At 41.1% G+C, this 22,416-nt stretch overlaps 1 protein-coding gene across 14 annotated transcripts in view; it reads right to left on the bottom strand.

Moving 5' to 3' along the window:
- The window catches only part of HP1BP3 (heterochromatin protein 1 binding protein 3), a 39,111-nt gene extending 20,557 nt beyond the window's left edge, over positions 1-18,554 (bottom strand). For 2 of the 14 annotated variants that reach the window (XR_008712275.1, XM_055574256.1), the window contains exons 1-9: positions 18,412-18,554; positions 14,233-14,287; positions 12,997-13,189; positions 12,450-12,549; positions 9,588-9,741; positions 8,127-8,286; positions 4,985-5,128; positions 2,796-2,876; positions 1,941-2,095 (exon numbers count right to left, since the gene is read on the bottom strand). Coding sequence is in view for 13 of the 14 variants with exons in the window: in XM_055574256.1 (XP_055430231.1) it covers positions 1,941-2,095; positions 2,796-2,876; positions 4,985-5,128; positions 8,127-8,286; positions 9,588-9,741; positions 12,450-12,549; positions 12,997-13,092 (890 nt within the window). In the remaining variant the exon portion in view is untranslated. The other 12 variants (XM_055574264.1, XM_055574265.1, XM_055574267.1 and 9 more) reach the window with 12 other exon arrangements.
- Between the last annotated feature and the right edge of the window lie 3,862 nt (positions 18,555-22,416).

Raw genomic sequence — 22,416 nt, 5'->3', positions numbered from 1 at the left:
CAGTGACCTTTTCTTGGGCTCCAAAATCACTGTGGTGACTGCAGCCATGAAATTCAAAAGGACACTTGCTCCTTGGAAGGAAAGCTATGACAAATCTAGACAGCATGTTAAAAAGCAGAGACATTACTTTGTTGACAAAGGTCCGTCTAGTCAAAGCTATGGTTTTTCCATTAGTCATGTACAGATGTGAGAGTTGGACCATAAAGAAGGCTGAGCGCCAAAGAATAGATGCTTTCAAACTGGTGCTGGAGAAGACTCTTGACAGTCCCTTGGACAGCAAGGAGATCAAACCAGTCAATCCTAAAGGAAATCAGTCCTGAATATTCATTGGAAGAATTGATGCTAACACTGAAGCTCCAATACTTTGGCCACCTGATGCAAAGAGCCAACTCACTGGAAAAGACCCTGATGCTGGGAAAGATTGAAGACAAGAGGACAGGGGGCGTCAGAGGATAAGATGGTTAGATAGTATCAGTGACTCAAGAGACATCAATCTGAGCAAACTCCCAGAGACAGTGAAGGACTCTGGCGTGCTACAGTCCATGGGGTTGCAAAGAGTTGGACATGACTTAGCAGAACAACAACAACGTAACAGATTACGTTTGCTGTACACCTGAAACGAACACAACACTGCAAATCAATTACACCCCAATAAAAATGTTTTGAAAGATTTGGAGTTATTAAATTTTCTAAACAGTGGTGACATTACAGTGGCAGTTTTTTAACAAATGAACTACCATAAAAATTCTCTCAGAGTTTTACCTTAAATGTTTGAATGATGAAGATATTATGCTATTTCTATGTAGAAGTGCTACAGAAGCCTGAATTCTCATATATTCTCGGTTATAACTCTAAATAAAAAATAAATGAGCTACCAACCAGTTCATTCCCGTCAGCATGGCTACTGTCAAAAACCAAAAACAAACAAAAAAACACCAGAAAGTAAGTGTTGGTGAGGATATGGAGAAATCAAAACTCCTGTGGCCTGACTGATGGTGGGAATGTAAAATGGTAATAGTCACTGTGGAGAATGGTGTGGTTCTTCACAAAATTAAAAATAGGATTATCATCCAGAAATTCCACTTCTGGGTATTTGAAAACAGGGTCTCAAAGAGATATTAATACACCAAGGTTAACAGCAGCATTATTTCACAACAGTTAAAATATGAAAGCAACCCAAATGTCCAATGACAGATGAATGGGTAGACAAAATGTAGAGAGTGTGTGTGTGTGTGTGTGTGTGCGCACACACACAAATATTCATTCTTAAAAAGAAAGGAAATTCTGACACATGCAACAATATAGCTTAACTTTAAAGGACATTATGCTAAGTGAAATAAGCCAGTTACAAAATTACTGTATGATTCTATTTGTATGAGGTAGCCAAAAACCATAGACAGAAAGTAGAATGGTGGTGGCCAGGGGTGCGGGATAAGGGGGAACAGGGGGTTCTTGTTCAGTGAGTACAGAGTTACGGTTTATAAGACTGGAAGAATGCTGGAGATGGGTGGCGCAATGGTAGCACATTATTAAAGTGCTTAAGAGCACTAAACACCGTGCTCTTAAAAATGGCTAACAAGGTATACTTTACATATTATGTGTATTTTATCACAATAAAAAACTGAAAAAATTTAATAATAAGCAGCTGAAAGGACATGGTTTAATACTGAATATTCTAGCAGTTGACCATCAAAAGTTACTCTATGGTAGTCTTATGAAGGTCAACATGTGGCTTGAGTTTCGAAAAGAAACTACATATGGAGATATGAAAAGGAAAATATCATGGGACAAAAAAAGAAACCCACAATAAAAGGTTTTATTCCTAGCTCACCTAGAAGTAATCTTAAATGAGTATTTAATCTCTCTCCTTTCTCATGAAAATGGGGCTAAGGAAATAACACAGACATGTGTGCTTTAAAGCCCAGGCCTCTGGCTTTTACCTGATGTCCACTCTAAGTTTGGGATAATACTGAGACACATATTTCCTGATGAGACTGTAGGAAGCTTCTTTAGGTTCACAAAGGCGAGTAAAGGCCAGTGGGAGGATATCCTCCAGTTTTACTTGTGGTTCTGGATCCACTGCAGAGCTCCTGTTCTGAAATGTAATATCAGAAATGATCAACATTACAGGTTTCTGTTCTATTGCTTCTATATTCAACACAAGGGCTTTCCCTAGCTGACTGCCAAATCAACTAGCCAAAAGAAAAACTAACCCTTTTTAGCACATTCAAACAAATCACAGCACCGTGGTGTAATGCCACTTGCGTGGTGATTTCTTTGAGGTAAAAATTTCAAACTGGGACAGTTAAAAATACATATAAAACTGTAAAAACAAAAATGTAGAGGAACAGTCATGATTTCAATCACTGACTCAGAGGAAATACTGCGTATTTCACAGTTACTGTATACCTGCCATACAACTTTCCATAAATGAATGCATGTGTCTGGGGGAAGAGTAGGTAGGTAGTACCTACACTAAGGAAAAACCGCCTCGAGGTGCAGTACTTTTATGATCTAATGTTGGGTAAAAAAGTACTTGTATGCCTCTTCTAGTTTAAAGGTATTTCACAAAAAAGCAAAAAGCTCTAACTCATATAGCTGCCCATAACTCAATATAGGGCAGTTAGACGCACAGCTTCTGGCTAAACGACAGGAGCAAATGATTATAACCTCTCCAGGGCTTCATAGAAATGCAGCTCCCTGCCTAGTGCGCAGGGAACACTCAGGAAACACTGTATCGTTTAGTAGCACCAACAGTATTACAGTGCTCGGGCAAACTGGAACAGACGTCTTACCTTTCTGTTTCTGGATTTCTGAGGTGGTTTTCTCGATTTCTGGACCACAACAAAACTCCCAGAAGCACCTTTTCCTTTTACCTAAAATAAATTAACTTTAGTTGCAATAACCAGTATTTTTACTTTAAATGATTCTGGTACTCATATTGGAAACTTTAACTAGACTAAATTACAGGGCATGGTGATGTAAGAACTAATGTAAAGTGCTGTTAAACTCTTCAGAGAAAAAAGAGTGCACGAGTCAGAAGACTTGGGATTGAACACTCTTTACGGTATCATCTAGCTATTCAATACTAGACAACTCACAAACCCTCTCAGCTTTTGTTTCCTCATCTACAAAGTCGGGGAAGAAGAAAAAATGCTATTGTGATAGCAGGTTAAACAGTCTACAAGCTTTCAAAAAAAAAAGTTCCATGGAATGGACACAATCTTTTGGGAAAATGAGAAAACCTCTACCTTAAAAGGAAGACAGTTCCTTGGCAAAAGTTCAGAGACTAGTTAATCTCAGGCCACAATGCTTCCCACAGTTTGTCCACTAGAGATTATTACTGCATAAGGGAAAAGTTATCTAATTTTAGACACTGCACACGGTAATATGTGCAAGTCTTACCACATGTTTCCATAGTTTACAAATCACTGTCATAGAACTTCAGGTTAACCTGAGTCTTCCACTTTGGTTTTACCGACACCACTAGGAATACAGCAATCAAATGCTTTCAGTCTATAAACTTGTTGAAGCATCAAACTGAGGGCCAGCCTATGAGGCAAAATAGGTCACAAACTATATCTTCATGAAGATAAACATGAAGCTAGCTCATAAACTCTGCTGACATACACTATGATACAGGTCTCTGGTTCTAATTATATTGGTTAGATAATTGTTTTTATGCAATGGTTACTTTAAAGGCTATTTATTAAACATTAGATTTACAACATTTGAGAAAGCTAGAATATAGGCTCCATAGCAGGAAACTTTTCCTCACTGATGGACCGCCAAGCACCTGGTACACAGGAGACAACTCAGTAACATATTTGTGAAATTAAGTACTCAATGAAAGTTCCTAAGAGTTTAAATGCCTGAGCGGCACAGAACTCTGTATTAATCAAACCATGCAGAAAGGTTCAGAAAAAAGGCAACAGGACTCTGGGGCTGCAGTGAATTAGATCCTAGAACCATCTTTGCTGCTACCACGGGACCTCGGGAGTTACTTCACGCCCCTGGACTTCTGAAGAATGTGTGGACAAGAAAGCTCATTCTGGCATTAGAGTGTCATGATCTTAAGCAATGTGGAGTTTAAAAAAAAAAAACAAAAACTGAGGTATAGATGATTTACAATGTTGTATTGTACAGTTTCAGGTACATAACAGTGATTTATATTTTTACAGATTAAACTCGATTTAAAATTACTGTAAATATTGGCTACATTCATTATGATATACAAAGCATCCTCAAAGCTCTAAGTAGTGTTTTGATGTACTATCCAAACTAATATGGATTTATGCCTGAAATCAATATTGGTTTTAGTATTATTCTCAATTTACTCAGGTTCTGATGCTTCCAAAAGCTTTAACAGATTTAGATACTAGTAAGTTAAGGTAAACCTATTTACAAAGCTAATTTATGATGATTACCAGTCTAGTCACAGAAGTTAGGTTTTAAAACTAACAAACCTAAGACAAGACCTATGATCTTTTTTGGTGCTGCAACAAGAGGCCAGCTCAGCCCCACTTCTCACCTTGAGCACTACATAATCTTAAGCACAAGCAGCCCCCAAAGGAAAGCCAATTAAAAGTACAGGCAGGGGTTTTCCCTTGTCCGGAGGCTGAGACTCTGTGCTCCCAGTGCAGGGGATCCAGGCTTAATTCCTGCTCAAAGAACTGGATCCCACATGCCTCAACTAAAGATCCTGCATGTCACAACTAAGATGTGGTACAGCCAAATAAATAAATATTTAAAAAACAAATTGTACAGGCAGCTAGAAAAAATTTACACTATCATATTGCTTCTGTTCTTTAGAATACTTATTAAAGCTAATTGGCACCAGTGACTTTGTAAAACCAGATTAAACATAAGCCCTTCATCATTATGTCAACTTATTTTAACGAACTCACAAAGCACAAAAAGCCTAAATGTTACTATATATGGATTTATAGCTAATATATGTTTAATACAAATAACCATTTAATACCTGTTTGATAACACCTCTATTTAATTCTCTTTTCAGTGCCTGTTTAAGGAGGTAGCCCCTTCTCTCCAGCTCCAAAGAAGGGTACTTATGGATGATGTATTTTCGAATAGCAACCACGGAGGCACCACTCTTCTGGAAGCATGCCTAGGAAACAGATTATTAAACCATACACATTAATTTAAAGTAGCTGTTTTTCATGTGTTTTCTGACATGTATGTTTTCAAAATAAATTATTTTGGAAGTGAACTTGATAATGGATGATAAAATGGCAACAAAGAATGAATAATATTTCTGGTAACTTCAGTTCATCATGACTGTGGAGAAATACAGAATTAGCAATATTTCTGCAACAATTTTAAATTGTTCAAAACAGCCAAAGAGAAGATACAACATGTGAACAATGTTCTGTGTTAATGAAGAAGCTCCTCCCACTCTAATACTATTCTGCACCTAGAAGACATCCTCAGCGTGACAGTAAGGAGACCAGGACATTCTACAGTGTGCAGGTTCACAGACTTGGCCCACTTTACAGACTTTGGCTCACCAAAACCAATATTTCTCTGCAGGCTCTGTGTCAATGCTAGCAGATAATATAAGCAAAGACAATCTGAATAAATGGCATAAAACTGGGTTTACAAATGCCAAGCTTTCAGGGGAGTTTTGGACAATAATGAGAGCGTTCAACTGCTATTTCAAGTGCCCTCTTCCTTTCCCATCCTATTTCTCTATATTTCATCTGACTAATGTCCATGGAAGATTCAAGCAGGTCATTAGGCCACAAAGGTAGCAATTTTTCTTCAAATGCTTTACATTTTGAAATACCCATGCAGTATCTGTTGCCCACCAATTTTGTGTAGCTGTTACCTATAAATTGACCATAGGATTTAGTAATTGTTATTGGATAAAGACTTGGGTGAAAGCTTATATACTGACAGTAAAGAAAAATGTCACAGACAAATGGACCACAAAAGACTATACAACACAAAACAGGTTAATATGGACTGTGTTAATAAGGATCATCTACTTCAAGCAAATGTCTCCAACCTATTACAACCGATTTAAGTTTACTCCTGATCTTACAAGAGAACACAAAGTAAAGAATATCAAGCAGAAAAGAACATTAAGGCTACAACAACCCCCTGCTCCACCAAACTGATAATAAGGTGAAAACAGATACCATCTATTTGATAATGATTTAATTCAGAAAAAGATATCAGTGATCTGAAATTATAATTTGTTATACTGCATGGAATACACATGATCCATTGGATAAGATCTTACAGAGAAACATAAATGAACATTTTGGTCAACCCAACATCTATCTTTCATTTGTATAAATATGCATAATCATATTTAAACTATTCTTTAGAACTACATATACTGTTTAACTGTTTTATTATTTTAAAATTTTAGCTTCTTCTTCACCTTCACTATAATCCTGCTTCAAACCTAAGCTGAGTAATCACAGCTCAGCTTGCTCAGTAAGTGAAAGTCGCTCAATCCTGTCTGACTCTTTGCTACCCCATGGACTGCTAGCCTCCTCTGCTTATCCCCTGGGGGGGATTCTCCTGGGGGGATTTTCCAGGCAAGAATATTAGAGTGGGTTGCCATGCCCTCCCTCCAGGGGACCTTCCCAACCCAGCGATTGAACCCAGGTCTCCCAAATTGCAGGCTGATTCTTTACCTTCTGCGCCACCAGGGAAGCCCAAGAATACTGGAGTGGGTAGCCTATCCCTTCCCCAGAGGATCTTTCTGACCCAGGAATTGAATTGGGGTCTCCTGAATTGGAGGCAGATTTTTCACCAGCTGAGCTACCAGGGAAACCCAATCACAAAGTGATATCCTTATAAAAAGGCTACAAAAAAACCCAGAGTTCTCACTATAGTCAAGCTATCTAAACCAAGGAAGTTTTCTTAATGAGTTGAGAGTAATCTTGAAGGAATGCAGGGAGAGGGTGGAAGGTAAACTCTTTCCCAGTTTCTATGGCAGTGCTGTCTTCTCAAATTCTAGGCATGACCAGTAGGCTCCGCTTTCCTACCTATATCACTTTCTGTTAAGTTCAACTAAAGCCTTCTCTCTCCAATTCTGATTCAGATCCTAGCAAAAGAAAATCAGAGAGTCTATGGCTTCTGTTTTAACTACTCTTGTCATGTGATCACGTAAAATAAACACAGCAAAATTAGCCAGAAAAATTTACGCACAAAAGGGCAAGGTCAGATGAGAAGATTCCCTTAAAATAGGAAAACGGTATCTGATGATCACACAAGCTAATGAAAGTCAATGAATTATAGTAAAGTTATAAAGCTATGGAAGGAGGATAGTTTTTCCAAGTATTTTGGAATGACTAGGTGATGAAACCGAGTATTGAGGTTTCTAAAAGTTTCCTGTAAGTTTTCTAGAAGTTTCTAGAAGTTTTCAGGTGTGAAAGATAACCACCTACTAATGTTAGATGTAAGCTCTGAAAATGAACCTAAGGATAGTATGCTACTGTTGTTTATTCGCTCAGTTGTGGCCAATTCTTTTGCAACCCCTTGGACTGTGCCTGTCAGGCTCCTTTCCATGGCATTTCCCAGGCAAGAATACTGGATAGGGTTGCCATTTCCTTCTCCAGAGTATCTTCCTGACCTAGGGATCAAACCCCCATCTCCTGCACTGCAGGTGGATTCTTTAGCGCTGAGCCACTGGGGAAACTGTAAAGATAGTATACGTTTTTAAAATAAAAATTTTCTCAATGTTACCCTGAGTAATAATTAGATTTCATAAAGGCGAGGACTCTGTTTCTCTTATTCTATGCTGTATCACTAGTAGGATTACCTGATACAGAGAAACTAGTCCATAATGGTGTGTTGAATGAATTAACATATTTAACCTTCAAATAAAAACTACACTTAAACTCAGTTAAAAAAAAAAAACTAAAAGCTAAAAATACTTGCTATAGCAAATCTGAGTTGTTAAAAAAATTAACAGTGCTCATCAAACGTGATATTATAAAAACATGAACTTAGCAACGGCTCTCTTCCATTTAGTCTCTTTTAGGAAGCAGAGCAAGGTTTCTGATGTCTGCACAGGAGTATGCCATTTTCAAATACGCAAGAGACAAACAGAATAAATCTATGATGAACTGCTTGAAATAAAAACTTGCCTTAATGGCCTCAGTAAGGATTGCATCCATCTTGGGACGTGGGGAGGAAGCCATCGGTGTTTGTTTCTGGGCCCTGGCTAGCTGGCTGGCAGAAAGGGTAGCCCAGGAAGGTATTGTTTTTTTCACTTTCTTCTCCTTTTCTTTAGACTGATCTTTCTCACTTTAAAACAAAGAATTGTTATTATGCAAGATAAACTCTTCAGAAAGAAGTATAAAGTCAGAAAGAAGAAAAGACTGGCGAGAAATAAAAATCAATGTTTTAATTCATTTCCACACTGAAGTGATATGTAAAGTAAGAATTTTACAAAATAAAACATTTTTTAAAAACTGGGTACTTTAAATGAGCCAAAAAGGTGTGTTCTCTCAGGTGCACACAGGAGAGAGAAGTTATATAAACCAGAACTAGCACGAAGGGCCAGTCCATAAAAGAAATGAGCATTTAAAAATGCATTCCAGTAACAGCTACAACAGATGCAATTCAGCACAGTGTGAAGAACTCAAGCTCTGAAGTCAGAAAACCTGGGTTTGAGTCTTAGCTCTAACATTTACTAGTTATGCGATCTTAGCAAGTGACCTGAGCCTCAGTCTCCCCAGCTTAAAACAGAAACATGATACAAAATACTTCACAAGGTGCTCAAGAAATTATGAGATTATGTTTATAAAAAGTTTTGTGAATCACAGAGCATTATACAAATTTTACTCTAAGTAATAATAAAAACATCCCATGCACCTAAAATACAGGGTAGCTGCTAAAAATTCCACAAACATTACAAATACTTATGATACTGGAATGAAGGATTAGAATTCCACCTAAAAGGTATAGTTATTTCTAAGTCATTCTTTTATTTTAAAAGTAATTCCTAACTGTTCTCACCAATTATGAAAAGAAAATGCTACCAGCTGTCCTGCAAAAAATAATTTTAATTAAAAAAGAATCACCATTACACTGTACAGGTTATTGAGAGCAAATTCTGCTTTCAGATTCTCAAAGTCACCCTCCAACTGAATACTTCATCAAATATATACAGAGTTTTAGGTCACTCTAGCAATGTCCTGGTATAGATTAACGCTTTCTAACATAAACATGTAAAAATAACTCACACCTGGCACAGAGGGAGAAATAAAATGAAGTATCTCCCAGGTCAGACTTTTAAAGTCACACTTCATTTCTTACTGAAAAACGCGTTCTGAAGCCGAGAAGAATGAATTATACATTAGTCAAATCATTGTTCTAACTACTACAAATTCTAATACGCCATACAACTACATCATAAACCTATTTCAAAAGATAATTCCCCCAAAATTGAATCTAAATATCATGTATCCAGCATAAATTAACATTATACCACTTAAAAAAAAATCTGATCCCCCCAAAAAATAAATAAATAAATTAAAAAAATCTGATTCATACTCCTTTATATAGTCTTCAATTATAAAAAGCAAGAAGGCTTAAGTCCTTACTCCTTTTTGGTTTCCTCAGAAGGCTTGTTTTCTTCCTTCTCTTCATTCTCAGGTTGCCCCTTTGGCTGCTCTGTCTCACTAGATGTAGCAGGTGGAGTTTCATTCTCTTGTTCCTCTACCGTAGAGATAGATTCCTCTGAACTTACATCTGGTTCTTAAAATAAACCAGTAAATCAGGTGAGTAGAATTGCATCAAGTAAATACACTAGAGCCTGAGTCAATAAAAGGATAAAAGCTCATCTCTTTAAACAGGTTAAGTCAAATGTTCCAAGTTAACAGTTGTACTCTAAAATGAGTAAATGTCTATGAGTACTGTTTTTTTCCTTCATATCACTCAAACTGTCTATATAATGGGTTGCCGATCCAAACCATTATGTGAGAAAAGGAAAAGGATCAGGAAATTACACAGCAAGTGAAACTCTTTTATCACAAATCGAATCTCGATTGTTCTACTCCATAATATTAAGGATAAGACTTATAATTAAGAAATTAGCCATTTTATAGTTGAACAAGTATTAGTAAGGGAATAATAAAAAATTAAAACAAAATTTTCAAGTCAAATGATTTGGGCAAGGGTAGAAATATGAGTAGGGGAATACTGAGGTCTGCAGTTGCCTGTCAGTCTTTTCTCAGGAGGTCTCTTTGAGCAGCTATTATGAAACATAGAATCCCAGGAAAATGATTAAGCAGAGACTATGAAGGATGTCAGGGGCCAAAATCAGGCAAAAAGAAAAAAAGGATATGCTTGAAGGGTTTGGTCATTTAAATTACATGAACTCATTACTGGCATAATGAAGACTTCTTTGGGGCCCTCACATAAGTATTTCCTTCTCTACTGGGTCTTCCTGACCCAGTGAGCGAACCCAAGTCTCCTGCATTGGCAGGTGGATTCTGACCCACCAGTGAAGCCCAAATTTCAGGACAGTCAACTGTAATTTGCAAATCATCCTGGATTATGCTCTTCAACCAGACATGCAGATAAGTCAAAAATTCTCCTACATATGTTCAGCCAAAATCAAGGCTCTAGGATCAGATGTATCTGGATTCAATTTCTGAGTTTCTAACATTCTAGTTCACATTATTTTGGGGCAAGTTCTTTCTTTGACACTTCTGAGTACTCTTACCTCACAGAGTTGTTATAAACATTGTATAAAATGGTTTAGGGAAAACCTGTAGGCCAGCACTTGTATACTATGATTCCCATCCTCCTTTGGCCTCTTCTGCTGCTTCTATAGCTGTTTGGCAAATATTAAGGCTAGAACTTTAACAATGGTATCTGGTGATACAGATAACTACAATATATTTTTTTAATCTTGATGCACCTTTTATTGCCCTTTGTCTCAACTATTTGGCCTGCCTAACTGTCCCACCGAACTGGCTGTGTAACAACTGTCATGTTTACTGATTTCTACATTGCCTTACTTTAAAAAATGGAAAAGCTCAGAGTGTTTATTGAGCTTTCTCAAATGGTAAAGAATCAGCCTGCAATGCAGGAGACCTGGGTTCGACCCCTGGGTGGGGACAACCCCCTGGAGATGGGCATGGCAACCCACTCCAGTATTTTTGCCTGGAGAACTCCACAGATAGAGGAGTCTGGCCGGCTACAGTCCATGGGGTCACCAAGAGTCAGACACAATTGGGCGACTAACACTTTCACTGTAACAACAGAGCTACAAATTAAATTTCACTTTATTTTCTCTTAAAAGTTTACAATTTAATAAAGGTTCAGGTGCTCAGCTGATAATGAGTATATATTACATATGAGACATTATTTCCAACTCATTAAACTATTCTATCTTTCCAGATTTATAAAATTTAAAACATGAGTGAAGTCCAATCATTTTCATATACAAAATACTACACAAAAGGACAGAGAAAAGACAGATAAACAGAACTTGTGAAGTCTTTTATTGGTCCTTTATAAATTCTTGGTTGACTTTCTTAATACCTCTTACATCTAAACACTCGTGTATTCTGCAAACTTGTGTTATCAGTGACTTCAGCTGGCTGTTAAATGTGGATTAAGGTAGGTCATCAAGTGGTTTATCCCAGTGCTGGACAAAATAACCTTCCCTCCAACTCACCAGCAACTATTTTTTTAAATATGCTAATTCCCTTGTCTCCTCACTGCCTTAGGCCAGAGTACCCAAGATGCTTCTAGTATTCATCTGAGGATTCTGAGCCAAAACTCAGGCTTAGCTGGAAAAGAGTATATCTCTGGTGCACCAATGATAAAGGCAACAAAGGTGCATGGTTTATTTTATTCATAATATATGCTGGTCAGCAAATATTCAGTTCTAATAGTTGTAACAGGGGCAGCACCATGTGCTCAACCCTGGCAAAGAAGAGAGAGAAAAAGGTCACGAAAAGAACAAGAAAAGCAGTTACACTTGAAGAAAGGAGCACAAATACTCCAGATCGATAGTTCTACCTTTTTCTTGATTTACTATGTTCCCAGCTCTATCTGGCCAATCTTCTCTCCACCAACACCAAGGTTACAAACCAACACTTTAATCACCCATTTGCTCCCTTATGGCCTCATGACTTCCAGTTGAGCCTTCCACCCAGTCTTCCTCCCCATGACAGTGTATGCCCAGAAGCTACGCTTTTGACCATTTCTGTTCTCTCCAACCATCTTTCTATTTTTAATTCCAAGAACATGAAATTTTTGCCTTCTAAAAATCTTCAGAGACAAGATGAAATTCTTTCTTTGCCCAGAGGGTCCAGAAATGACATACCAACTGGTACCACTTCTCTCTCTAAATGCTCCCCACAAACACTTATGTTCAAGGGAATTTATGGGACACTCTAACCTGGAGCAGAAACGCTGGCCTTTTTAAGCTGCCCACTGCTTTGCTTTACCTGGCTTTTCTTCTACTCCTTCAGCGAGCTTGCTCTTGGGAGGAGTTTCCCGGGTAGAATTCACAGCTCGACGAATCGGCATGGTGTTATCTTCTACCTTCTAAGAAAAGAAATGGCCATAATCACACATGCAAAAACAATTTATCTCTTCTCTCTTTCTCAAGGGGGGCTAACTAGGTGTCAGAAGATGTAGGAGAATTCTTCAAGTCGACTCCAGGATCTGATGCAAATTACTTTTTAACAAGTTTTTTTGAAATGAAAATATGATTCTTAAGAAGTAGTTTTCAAAATGTTTTATTTTAGCTAGAATTTCAAATGGAAGTAAGTAATTATACTTGATTTGAAATAAATTTAGAAGCTTGGAGGTTTTCTCGGGAGTTTGAGGGGTAAGGGAAGATGAAAAGAACTTTGTATCTACTTGATTTTTTTAGATTCATAACCCAGACTCCCCAAAGCAGAGGAAGGAACAGGTACCAAGAAGGACCCAGCAGGGCCTGAAGTCAGGGACTGATCCAAGAGTGAGCTTCAAGAATGTGTCAGCCCCTACCTCACCTAACTTGTCCGCGTGGATCAGCTGAGCTCCTACTATAAGTGGGAGTGCCTTAGGATGGACGAGTTCACCTTGAGACGTATCAGTCGCCATTTAAAATAATTTCTAGGCCCGAGTACAGGTTACACTCTGAAGCCTCTGCTGTTAACCACAAGGATTTTTCCTAATGGTTTCAGTGTGAAGCATCAACCTAAAGCACAGAAAAGACCTGGTGTGAAGATTATAGAAACAAAACTAAACTAAAACGTCTAAATTTAATATACATCCAAAGGGGAAAAAATTCACTATAAAACGTATAGTTAAATGACAGATGACTTGGTCAATTATCATTCAGAAAGATAAAAATTACTATCAAAATACAGACTGTGTAAAGCAGCGACTAAGACAAACGCACAAGCCACAGCAGCCGCTGCACCTTCCACATGAACAAAGGCAGCCAGGACAAGAAAGCTCATAAGACCCTAACCCCATCCTGTCTCCTGTTACTATCAGGAGCTTAGAACAGGCTAAAAGACCCAGAAAAGGTTCATCTATGTTTACTCAAGGATCGTTTTACTAAAGAGAGAAATGTTGTTAATGTTCTCAAAGGGGTCAGGAAACTTAACTGCAAATTTAACTCCATCTCCATCAGAGAAGTTACACAAGGACACAACTCCTGCTGAAGAACATAACAGTCTAAAAGCCTCCAGACTCAGAAAAGCAAATTCAGACCATCACCCAAGAGATTAAGCATGCTTCTAAGACCTTGTCATTATTTTTAATGTTAAGCAAAATTAGCACAAAAGAACAAAATTAAATATTGAAAAATAAAATCTATGTAAGATCACTCAAATTTACCTAATCACTTAATACCCTCTGCTCCCCTTATCTCATCTGAGAATCAAGGACACTTTATAATAAAAATTTCTCAAAAAGAAAAGAAAATGATCAGTTAGGTGTTTAGATCTTTGTGCTAATGAACATTAATGAAGAACTGGGCAAGAGGAGACTAGTCATTCAACTTCTGCTTTAGGCTCTAAACTTGTCTAGGAATTAAAGAGCTTTCAATTTGTCAGGTAATAGTTATTAACTGTTACAAAGACTACTTAATATACTCATATAGAAATTTATGTCAAAAACTATAAAACACAGAAATAAAAACAGTTGTTTTGGGGGGGCTTTGTGACAACCTAGAGGGGTGGGATGGGGTGGGAGGTGGCAGGGAAGCTCAAGAGGGAGGGAACATATGCATACCTATGGCCGATCCATGTTGATGTACGGCAGAAACCAACACAATATTGCAATTATCCTTTAATTAAAAATAAATAAATTTAATAAAAATAAATATACTTGCAAAAATTTTTTTGTTTTCTAATCAAAATGGGCTTAAGGGCATTATTTAGGTTTGTGAAAGCTAAAAGTCTACCTTGGAAAAATTTCAATACATAACTTGCTTACTCATCCAACTAGCACTTACACAGTAATATACTTTCCTTGATTAAAAAAACCCCACAAATCTGATGATACTTTTACATGTAAATACAATTCATAAGCACAATTTCATGATCAGGTTATTCTTGGTAAAGTGATACTGCTAATTCATCTTTCTTAACCCATGATAATACTAGCTAGGCTGAAAATGATACTGAGAAATTAACAAAACCTTCAAGAATCTCTTTTCATAGAACATCTTTAAAAAGAATATATGTTCCCTCTGTAAATAAAACACTAAAAAAATGTCAAAACCTTTCCAGTCAACTCTATTTACTAACTGCTCAAAATTAAAACAAGTTTGAGAGAGGGAGTGGGGGTGCAAAGAAATTATTCTCAATGCCAAAATGATAAAATTGACCAAAACCAGGGCAACAAGTACATGGTCCATCGACACCCGACATCATTGACCCGAGGACAAGAATATCAGTTTAAATTAGGTCAGGTAAGAAGTATGCCCAGGTTGGAATAACTGAAAAATAAGTTGGTTTGCCAAGCTTCCTGGATGCATCCACCACAATAACAGATCCTGACACTCTCCTGCTTAAACCTCCCCATCACTCTCCTCTCTTGACTCCAGACACACAGACCTTTTGGTCCTCAGTGTGTGTTCTGCACATGCTGTGTTCTCACTCTGACATTCTTTCCCTAGATATTTCAATCAGGTTCAGCACAGTGTCACCCCCTCAGAAAGCCCTCCCATCCTTTTTCTTCTTCAGGTTTCTTCACAGCATTTAACACCACTTGTAACTCAATATATGTCTATTTGCTTGTTTATTATGTGTCTCTCCCAGTAAAATGTAAGTACTACAAGGGCTAAAACTAATTCATCACTGCATCCCCAGTACCTAGAAGCATGCCCAACATACAGTGGGTGCAGCATAAATACTGGGGGGAGGGCTTCCCTGGTGGTCCAGTGGTTAAGAATCTGCCCTGCAATGCAAGGACACTGGTTCAATCCCTGGTCCTAGAAGATTCCACACGCTGCAGGGCAACTAAGCCACGACTACTGAGTCCACATGCCTAGAACCGGTGCTCCGCAACAAGAGAAGTCACCACAATGAGAAAGCCCGCACCTGGCAACAAAAATCCTGTGTGGCCAAAAAAAGAAAAACCGAAGGGCAAATGTTGAATGAACAATGACACCTGGCAGTACTTATTTCTATGTTCAACACGTGTAAAAAACACTTAAAAAATAAAAATTTAAAACAATATAAACATTAAGAAATGTTGCCTCAGCTCTGAATTTCCTTAATAAAGGTCATGTAACTTAAGGCTCTCTTTATAATAGGTTGGTTAATGACGTATTTCCTCAGTTCATGGTTCATCACAGAGCTGACAAAACTATCTGGATGGTTAACTTACAACTGCCTTAACAAGTACCTATTAACTGTTGATGCTGCGCTTCTGAATGATCAGACTTTTAGACTGCCACACTTGTTCCCTGACGGAGATCTTATCTGGCTGGTTCACTGCCCTATACTTCCTGCCCAAGAAACATACTAGGCTCCAAACAGGTGCTCTACAAATATTTGTTAAAGTGAAAGAATGAACGAAACTTGAATAAGTTTTTCATTTGAGACAAACCAATCTCAGTTTACCTGTGGTGTGTGTGGACTTCCTGTGGTCATGAATCTGTTTTTGTTTTTTAAGTATAATGTCAGATGAACAATACAAAGATCTGCTTTTGTCAAGGGAAGTGCTAAGCTGTTTAAATACAGGCAATAAAGAAAAGGTTGTAAAAGTAGAAAGTCCATAATTTCAGAGTTTTAATTTACTTTCTCTACCTTAAAAGCAAGCACTAGAAAAATAAGCAGGAGTTCAACAATGTATTTCAGTTTTCTGATATCCTTTAAAACATGCATTTTAGGGAAAGTACTATTATTTCATATTTTACCATAAAACGTCTGCCAATACCTTACATATTATAATGTCATTAGCACTGCACTGATTACACTAAATTGTCCCCAATCTAAAGTCTTTCACTATATTCAGACTTACGGAGTGATGTCACGAAACGTATGCCTATAATTTGCTGGAAACTTTTTTTCCCACTTTTATATTTCAAATAAATCAGTATTAATTAGTATCTGTCTCGGACACAGATGCTCTGGACACTACAGGTACCTCCTCCTAAGATAAGGACGATCTAACTGGCTGAAGAGTGAGCGTTTTCATCTATACACCAAGAGTTCAGGACACTTCCTCCAACATCTCGCCCTCAATCTTCCAATTCGACAACGCCAAAGATACCCTCTAAAAATGTTACTTCTACTCTGAAACACGCTTCACTAAATTTTCTGAAAAGAGCAATGAATTGAAAACTTCGTGAACAGCTTCACGCCTATACCAGATTAAACAAATCTTCCAAAGTCAAACTAGCCACGTCTAGCGTCACTCGAAGACAAGTCAGCTTGTCCGTGAAGCCCCAGGGGAATTCCCAGCTGCACTTCGAACCAGACTGTCACTTTTCAATGTAACGTAAGGTCAGGAAGCATAACCGCAGAATGAAAAGGTACACATGGAAAGAGAGGTCAAGTTCACCTTGGCCGTCCTCTGTGCGGGGGGACTCTCCCTCAAAGAGGTGTTTCGATCATAGTGTTAGTCGCTCTGTCGTGGCGGACTCTTTGCGACCCCATGGACTGCAGCCCACCAGGCTCCACTGCCCATGAGATTTTCCAGACAAGGATACTGGAGTGGGTTGCCATTTCCTTCTCCAGGCGATCTTCCCGACCCAGGGATCGAACCCGGGTCTCCTGCACTGAAGGCAGATTCTTTACCAACTGAGCTACAAGGGAAGCCCTGTTTCGATCATAGACCAGCAGTCAATTCTCTAAAAAAAAAAAAAACAAAACCCTCTGATCTGGGGCTCTCATTTCACCCCTCCTACCTCCAGTTCTTTACAAATGCCCCTACTCACAGGCTTGACTATATTAACTAAATCCACCTCATCTAAAGAGCAGTGAGTCACAAGCTCGACGAAAGCCATGGGAAGGGGGGTAAACGAAAGCTGAGTCCCGGGTGGTGGCGGTGGCGGCGGCAGCAGCAGCAGCAGCAGCAGCAGCGGCGGCGGCGGCGGCGACGGCTTTTCAGGGGCGCGAACAGCTGACTGCGCGCCGGGCCCGAAGACCCGGGCGGAAAGACCAGCAGACAAAGGCGGGGAGCGCCGAGCACAAGGCGGGGGGTGGGGGAAGAGGAGAGCGGAGCCGGGATGAAGGCGGCGAGGCAAAGGGCGGCGGGCTCAGCGCGAGCTCCGGCTCCGGAAGGCCGACGCCGCGACCCGGGCAGCGCCAGCCCGCCCGCGCGCGCGCCACGCAGGAGGCGGCGGACCGCGAGCACCAGCCCCCCGCGCACTCACCGCTGGGAGCTCCGTAATGGCGGCAGCGGCGGCGAGGGCGGGGACCCCGGGAGGGTGGTGGGGGGGCGGGTCCGCCACAGCCAGTCACCGCCGCCGGCATCTTTCGAACCGGCTCCGAAAACCTCTGAGGGAGTGGGGTGAGGGGGGAGGGCGGGGGCCCGCCGCGCGCCTCGGGAGCATGCGCGAGCCCTTAGCCAATCAGAGCCGGGCGGGAGGACGCCGGCGCAGGCGCGCTGCGAGGCAAGGCCCGCGATCAGGGAAGCGCTCCCTCACCTCCCCCCCGGTCCAAACAAAACAAGGGCGGGAGCGCGCTCGCGCGCGCCCCAAGGCCCCGGAGGCGGCTTCCACCAGAAGGGCAGGGGGCTCGGTTCACCGCGGGGGGAGGGGAAGAGGGGGCGGAGCGGCCGGGGCAGGCAGACAAAAAAATAAATAAATAAAAGGCGCCACCTCCGGGGACGCGAGCGCCCCGCCCCCCTCCTCGCAGGGAGCGGCGTCGGCGCCCCGGGCGAGCGGTCTCTCCGCCCGCCTTCGGGGTCCAGCGGGCCTGCGCCCGCTGCCCGCCCGCCCGTTCCGTCCCGCGTTACCTCTGCGCTCCCCCCTTCCTGGCGCCCGCGTGCTGCGAGGCTTCTCGGCTCCGCTCCCGCTGCCGCTCGCCGCCTCCGCCACCGCTGTCCTCCAGGCCCAGCCGCCGAGCTCTGCCGCCCCGCCCCCCTGCTCGCGGCCCCGCGCGCGCGCGCGCCCATCCCTCACGCCGGCCCCGCCCCCTCCCCTGCGCGCGCCGGCGGCCGCGCCCCCAACAGCCCGCGGGCGCGGAGGGAGCGCGCGAGACTCGCCTCCCCTTGGTCGGGCACGCGGGGGCGCGAGAAGGCGGGCGGGGTCGGCGCGGGGGACGCCGGGGCGGCGCTGAGTGTCCGCGCGCCTTCCGCCGGCGCCTGTCGGGTGGCTCCAGTCGTCTTGGCTGTGGCTTCGGTGTCCTCGGGTTCCGTCCCTGAGTTTCCACTTCGGCTCCCCGTCTGCCTTTGGAGGGGGTTGGCCTTTCCCGCTCCCGAGTTGAGCACAAGAACGACCCCCTTTGAAGACGACGAAATGATTAGAAACCCAGAGAGCGGCGAGTGTGCAGTTAGTTACCTCACGTTCGTTCCTATGAAGTCTCACAGGACGCAGGAATGCCTCAGGAAAAGAACTGTAGAAGTTGCTTTTCTAGTCAATGAAGGGGTCTTCCCGGGCTCCCTAATCCACATATGCAGGGAGTGTCCTCAAGAAGGAAACGTCGGGATTGGAAAGGGAATTCCCTTCGAATTGTCATCTTTACGTTAGTTACCAGCATGTTTAGGCTATGTACGTTACTGCTGAAAAACGTTAGAACTTTTTCAAAGTCGATTTTGGGAAAATTCGATGTATCTAAACTAGGTGTTTTGTCGGGGGTTTGGTTCCTGAATATACAGAGAAATAGTAAACAGTACAATAGCCTTGAGGCTCAGAACAGCAGAAGCAGTCGAATGCGGGTACCTGTCCTAAAGATTTTATTATCAAACCATTTTAAGCACTTTATAAGCCAGTCCTCAGGCTCTGGCGTTGCCATGAGCACTTTAACTGTCTCACCAGCTTTCCCAGGCACAGCCATCCACTCCATCCGTCCCAAAGTCAGCTATATAAAAATGTCACCACCACCACAGATTGCTTACAAGCTGAGTGTTACCATTAATGTCCCAATGGCATTACCAGTGCCCTGGCATCCTGGTGTCCCCTTAAACGTGTTCACAAGGAGTTGGGGTCATCTCATCACCGTTTCCTTTGTCTCCTTTTAAAGAGACTCTTCCATTTTTATGTATTTATTTGCTTAAAACATCCTTTCTTTTTCCCGAAAATGTCCTTTCCCCCATCTCAGACAAGGAGCTGACACAGATAAGAGCAAACTAGATTCCACCTTTACACAGATTTTGTGCTTCACACACACACCTTACTCTGTTCTTTAGAACAGAGGCAATTCTTCGTGTGCACAGAGGTATTTGCACACACGCCACCCCCAACCCCCAGCTAGGCACTAAAGCTACCATTAAGTCTGAATGTGTTTTTTTTCACTTACAAAAAAGGACTTGAAGTTTTTATTGGACACGTATATTGCTTGAGGCATTTTACCTCTGCTAAATATAACATCTGGTCGGTTTTGATTTTTATTCTTAGGCACATCTGAGTTCAGACTCCATGGGGGTATGGTTTTATAGTTTATCTCATTTGGTTTTCTTTGAGCTATACTAGTAAAAACATCATTCAATTTTTTTGTTGAGAACAGTTACATGATGATTTTTGTACCCTTTACTTAAGCTGTTAGGCTGTCTGACATTCTGCACTGGAGGGAACATAAACTTTGGCAAGTTGAAGAGCAGCTCTGTTCTCATGGAGTGAGTGTGTGGAGGTTATGATCACAGCATCAGTTAGACCCTCTTGCAAAAAGAGATCTCTCACACTGAAATAAAAATCCCTGAAGTTGGCACCATTCATTCCTTTTAAGCTTCACTCTCTTCTACTTTTAAAATGCTAATATCAAGGAGAGCTAACATATAGGCCTCAAACTGATAATTGAGAATTCATTGTTTTAATCTCTGAACTTGAAATATAAAGCTTTCCATTGCATAGTCAGGGCTCAGAAATATAAGAACTCTGCGTAGAGGAGGAGCTCCTAGGAGAAAGAAAAGGAGTAATTGTGCTGTTTTCTGTGATGACTTCACACTTCCCAGGGCCATCAAGGTTAGAGGAATGACTCAGGAGTCCCAGAATCATGAGGAAATGTAGGATTTTGTGAACTAGAAAAGCCGCAAAATGCAATTGCAGCATCTCTGCTGCTGCTAAGTCGCTTCAGTCGTGTCCGACTCTGTGCGACCCCATAGACGGCAGCCCACCAGGCTCCTGCGTCCCTGGGATTCTCCAGGCAAGAACACTGGAGTGGGTTGCCATTTCCTGCTCCAATGCGTGAAAAGTGAAAGTCAAGTCGCTCGGTCGTGTCCGACTCTTCGCGACCCCATGGACTGCAGCCCACCAGGCTCCTCCGCCCATGGGATTTTCCAGGCAAGAGTACTGGAGTGGGGTGCCATTGCCTTCTCTGGCAGCATCTTTAGTTTTCGACAAAAACATCCATTTTTTTCAGACGCCAAGTCCCTGTTGAAACGTTAGCAAGTTCTGCAGACTTCATGGCCTGTTGTCAACGCAATAGATTTTTTTTTTTTTTGCTATTCTTCACTAAGTGATACTTAAGTCTGTTAGGCTAAAAGGTTGTGTTTTGTATAGAAAAACAAAACAATGTGACTTTGGAGATTTAGGTATAAGGATAGAAGTTAAAGCAATTTCAGGTTCCAGGAATATTCCAGACCAGAGCTATGACACTGCCTCCTGAGGTTGAGCATGAAAGATACATCCACCTATTTACTCACATTCTACTGCGTGTTAAAACAGACGTTTGAAGAATAATTCCTGATTGTCTGGTGGGAAGAGATGTTTCTGTTCCTAGCAAGTCTGTCTGTATTTTCCCCACAAATCAAGGCCAATTACTTCTGTAATTTCACACAGAAGTAACCAAAAGCCTGGCTGGAGATTGGTTCCTTAAGAAGGTACGGTTCTAGTAGGACTTGGGGTCACTTGACTTTTCTGGTTTCCAGCCAGGAAGACTGGAAATGACTCTCAGATTTGGTTGCAGCTTGAAAACGGATGGCAAGAGAACAATTTATACTATTAGGCCAAAAAAAAACACCCAAAAACCACGGAGGCTGATAAAACATTTAATATCACTTCACCACTGCTACTCCTTTAATGGTTTTTCTCTTTTATTATTTATTTCCTGAGGCCAAGTTTAGAGAGTTTAGGCCAAGCTTACTTATCCCTGGTTTAGAGATAAGTAACAACTCTGGACGTGAGTCTGAGTGAACTCCGGGAGTTGGTGATGGACAGGGAGGCCTGGCGTGCTGCGATTCATGGGGTCGCAAAGAGTCGGACACGACTGAGCGACTGAACTGAACTGAACTGAACAACCCCGGATCCTCCTCTGCCAGTGCCGCACTTTATTCTACTCACTGGTGACAATAATTTTAACTCCATTCATCCTAGTAGTCATCAAAATGAAACACTTCTTTCTAAACTTTGAAAAATTCTGAGTCTAAAATATGTCTGATCCCAATTGTTTTGGATAAAGGATCATATATCAGAATATACAAACCAAATAAACTTTACAAAATAACATTTACCCTCATAAGTTCTCCCCCCATGTGTGTGTGTGTGTGTGTGTGTGTGTGTGTGTGTATAATATATATATTTACAATGCTGGATGAAATCCATTAATTTTGCCATTCACAGTTTGAGAGCCTCTGTCCCAGATGTCATTAGCCCTCTGGTGTTATATTGGAGTCAATGTTTCTAGCTCCTTGAAGAGATCTGAAAAGGGTTAATGCCAAGAGTTTACTATCATTTTGAGGAGGGTAAGTTTTAAAAGCTGTCCTTTAAAGTTTGAAGTGGCTGATATATTGGCTAAAGTTACAATTCAGTCTTCAAAGTAACAAAAACTCTTGGGAATGTCATTACAGGTGGCTAATCAAGGTCCT

This window comes from Bubalus kerabau, chromosome 3 (genome assembly GCF_029407905.1).
Source record: "Bubalus kerabau isolate K-KA32 ecotype Philippines breed swamp buffalo chromosome 3, PCC_UOA_SB_1v2, whole genome shotgun sequence".
NCBI lineage: Eukaryota > Metazoa > Chordata > Mammalia > Artiodactyla > Bovidae > Bubalus > Bubalus kerabau.
The sequence above is the reverse complement of the archived record's forward strand: the minus strand, read 5'-3'. Positions and strand labels throughout refer to the sequence as shown.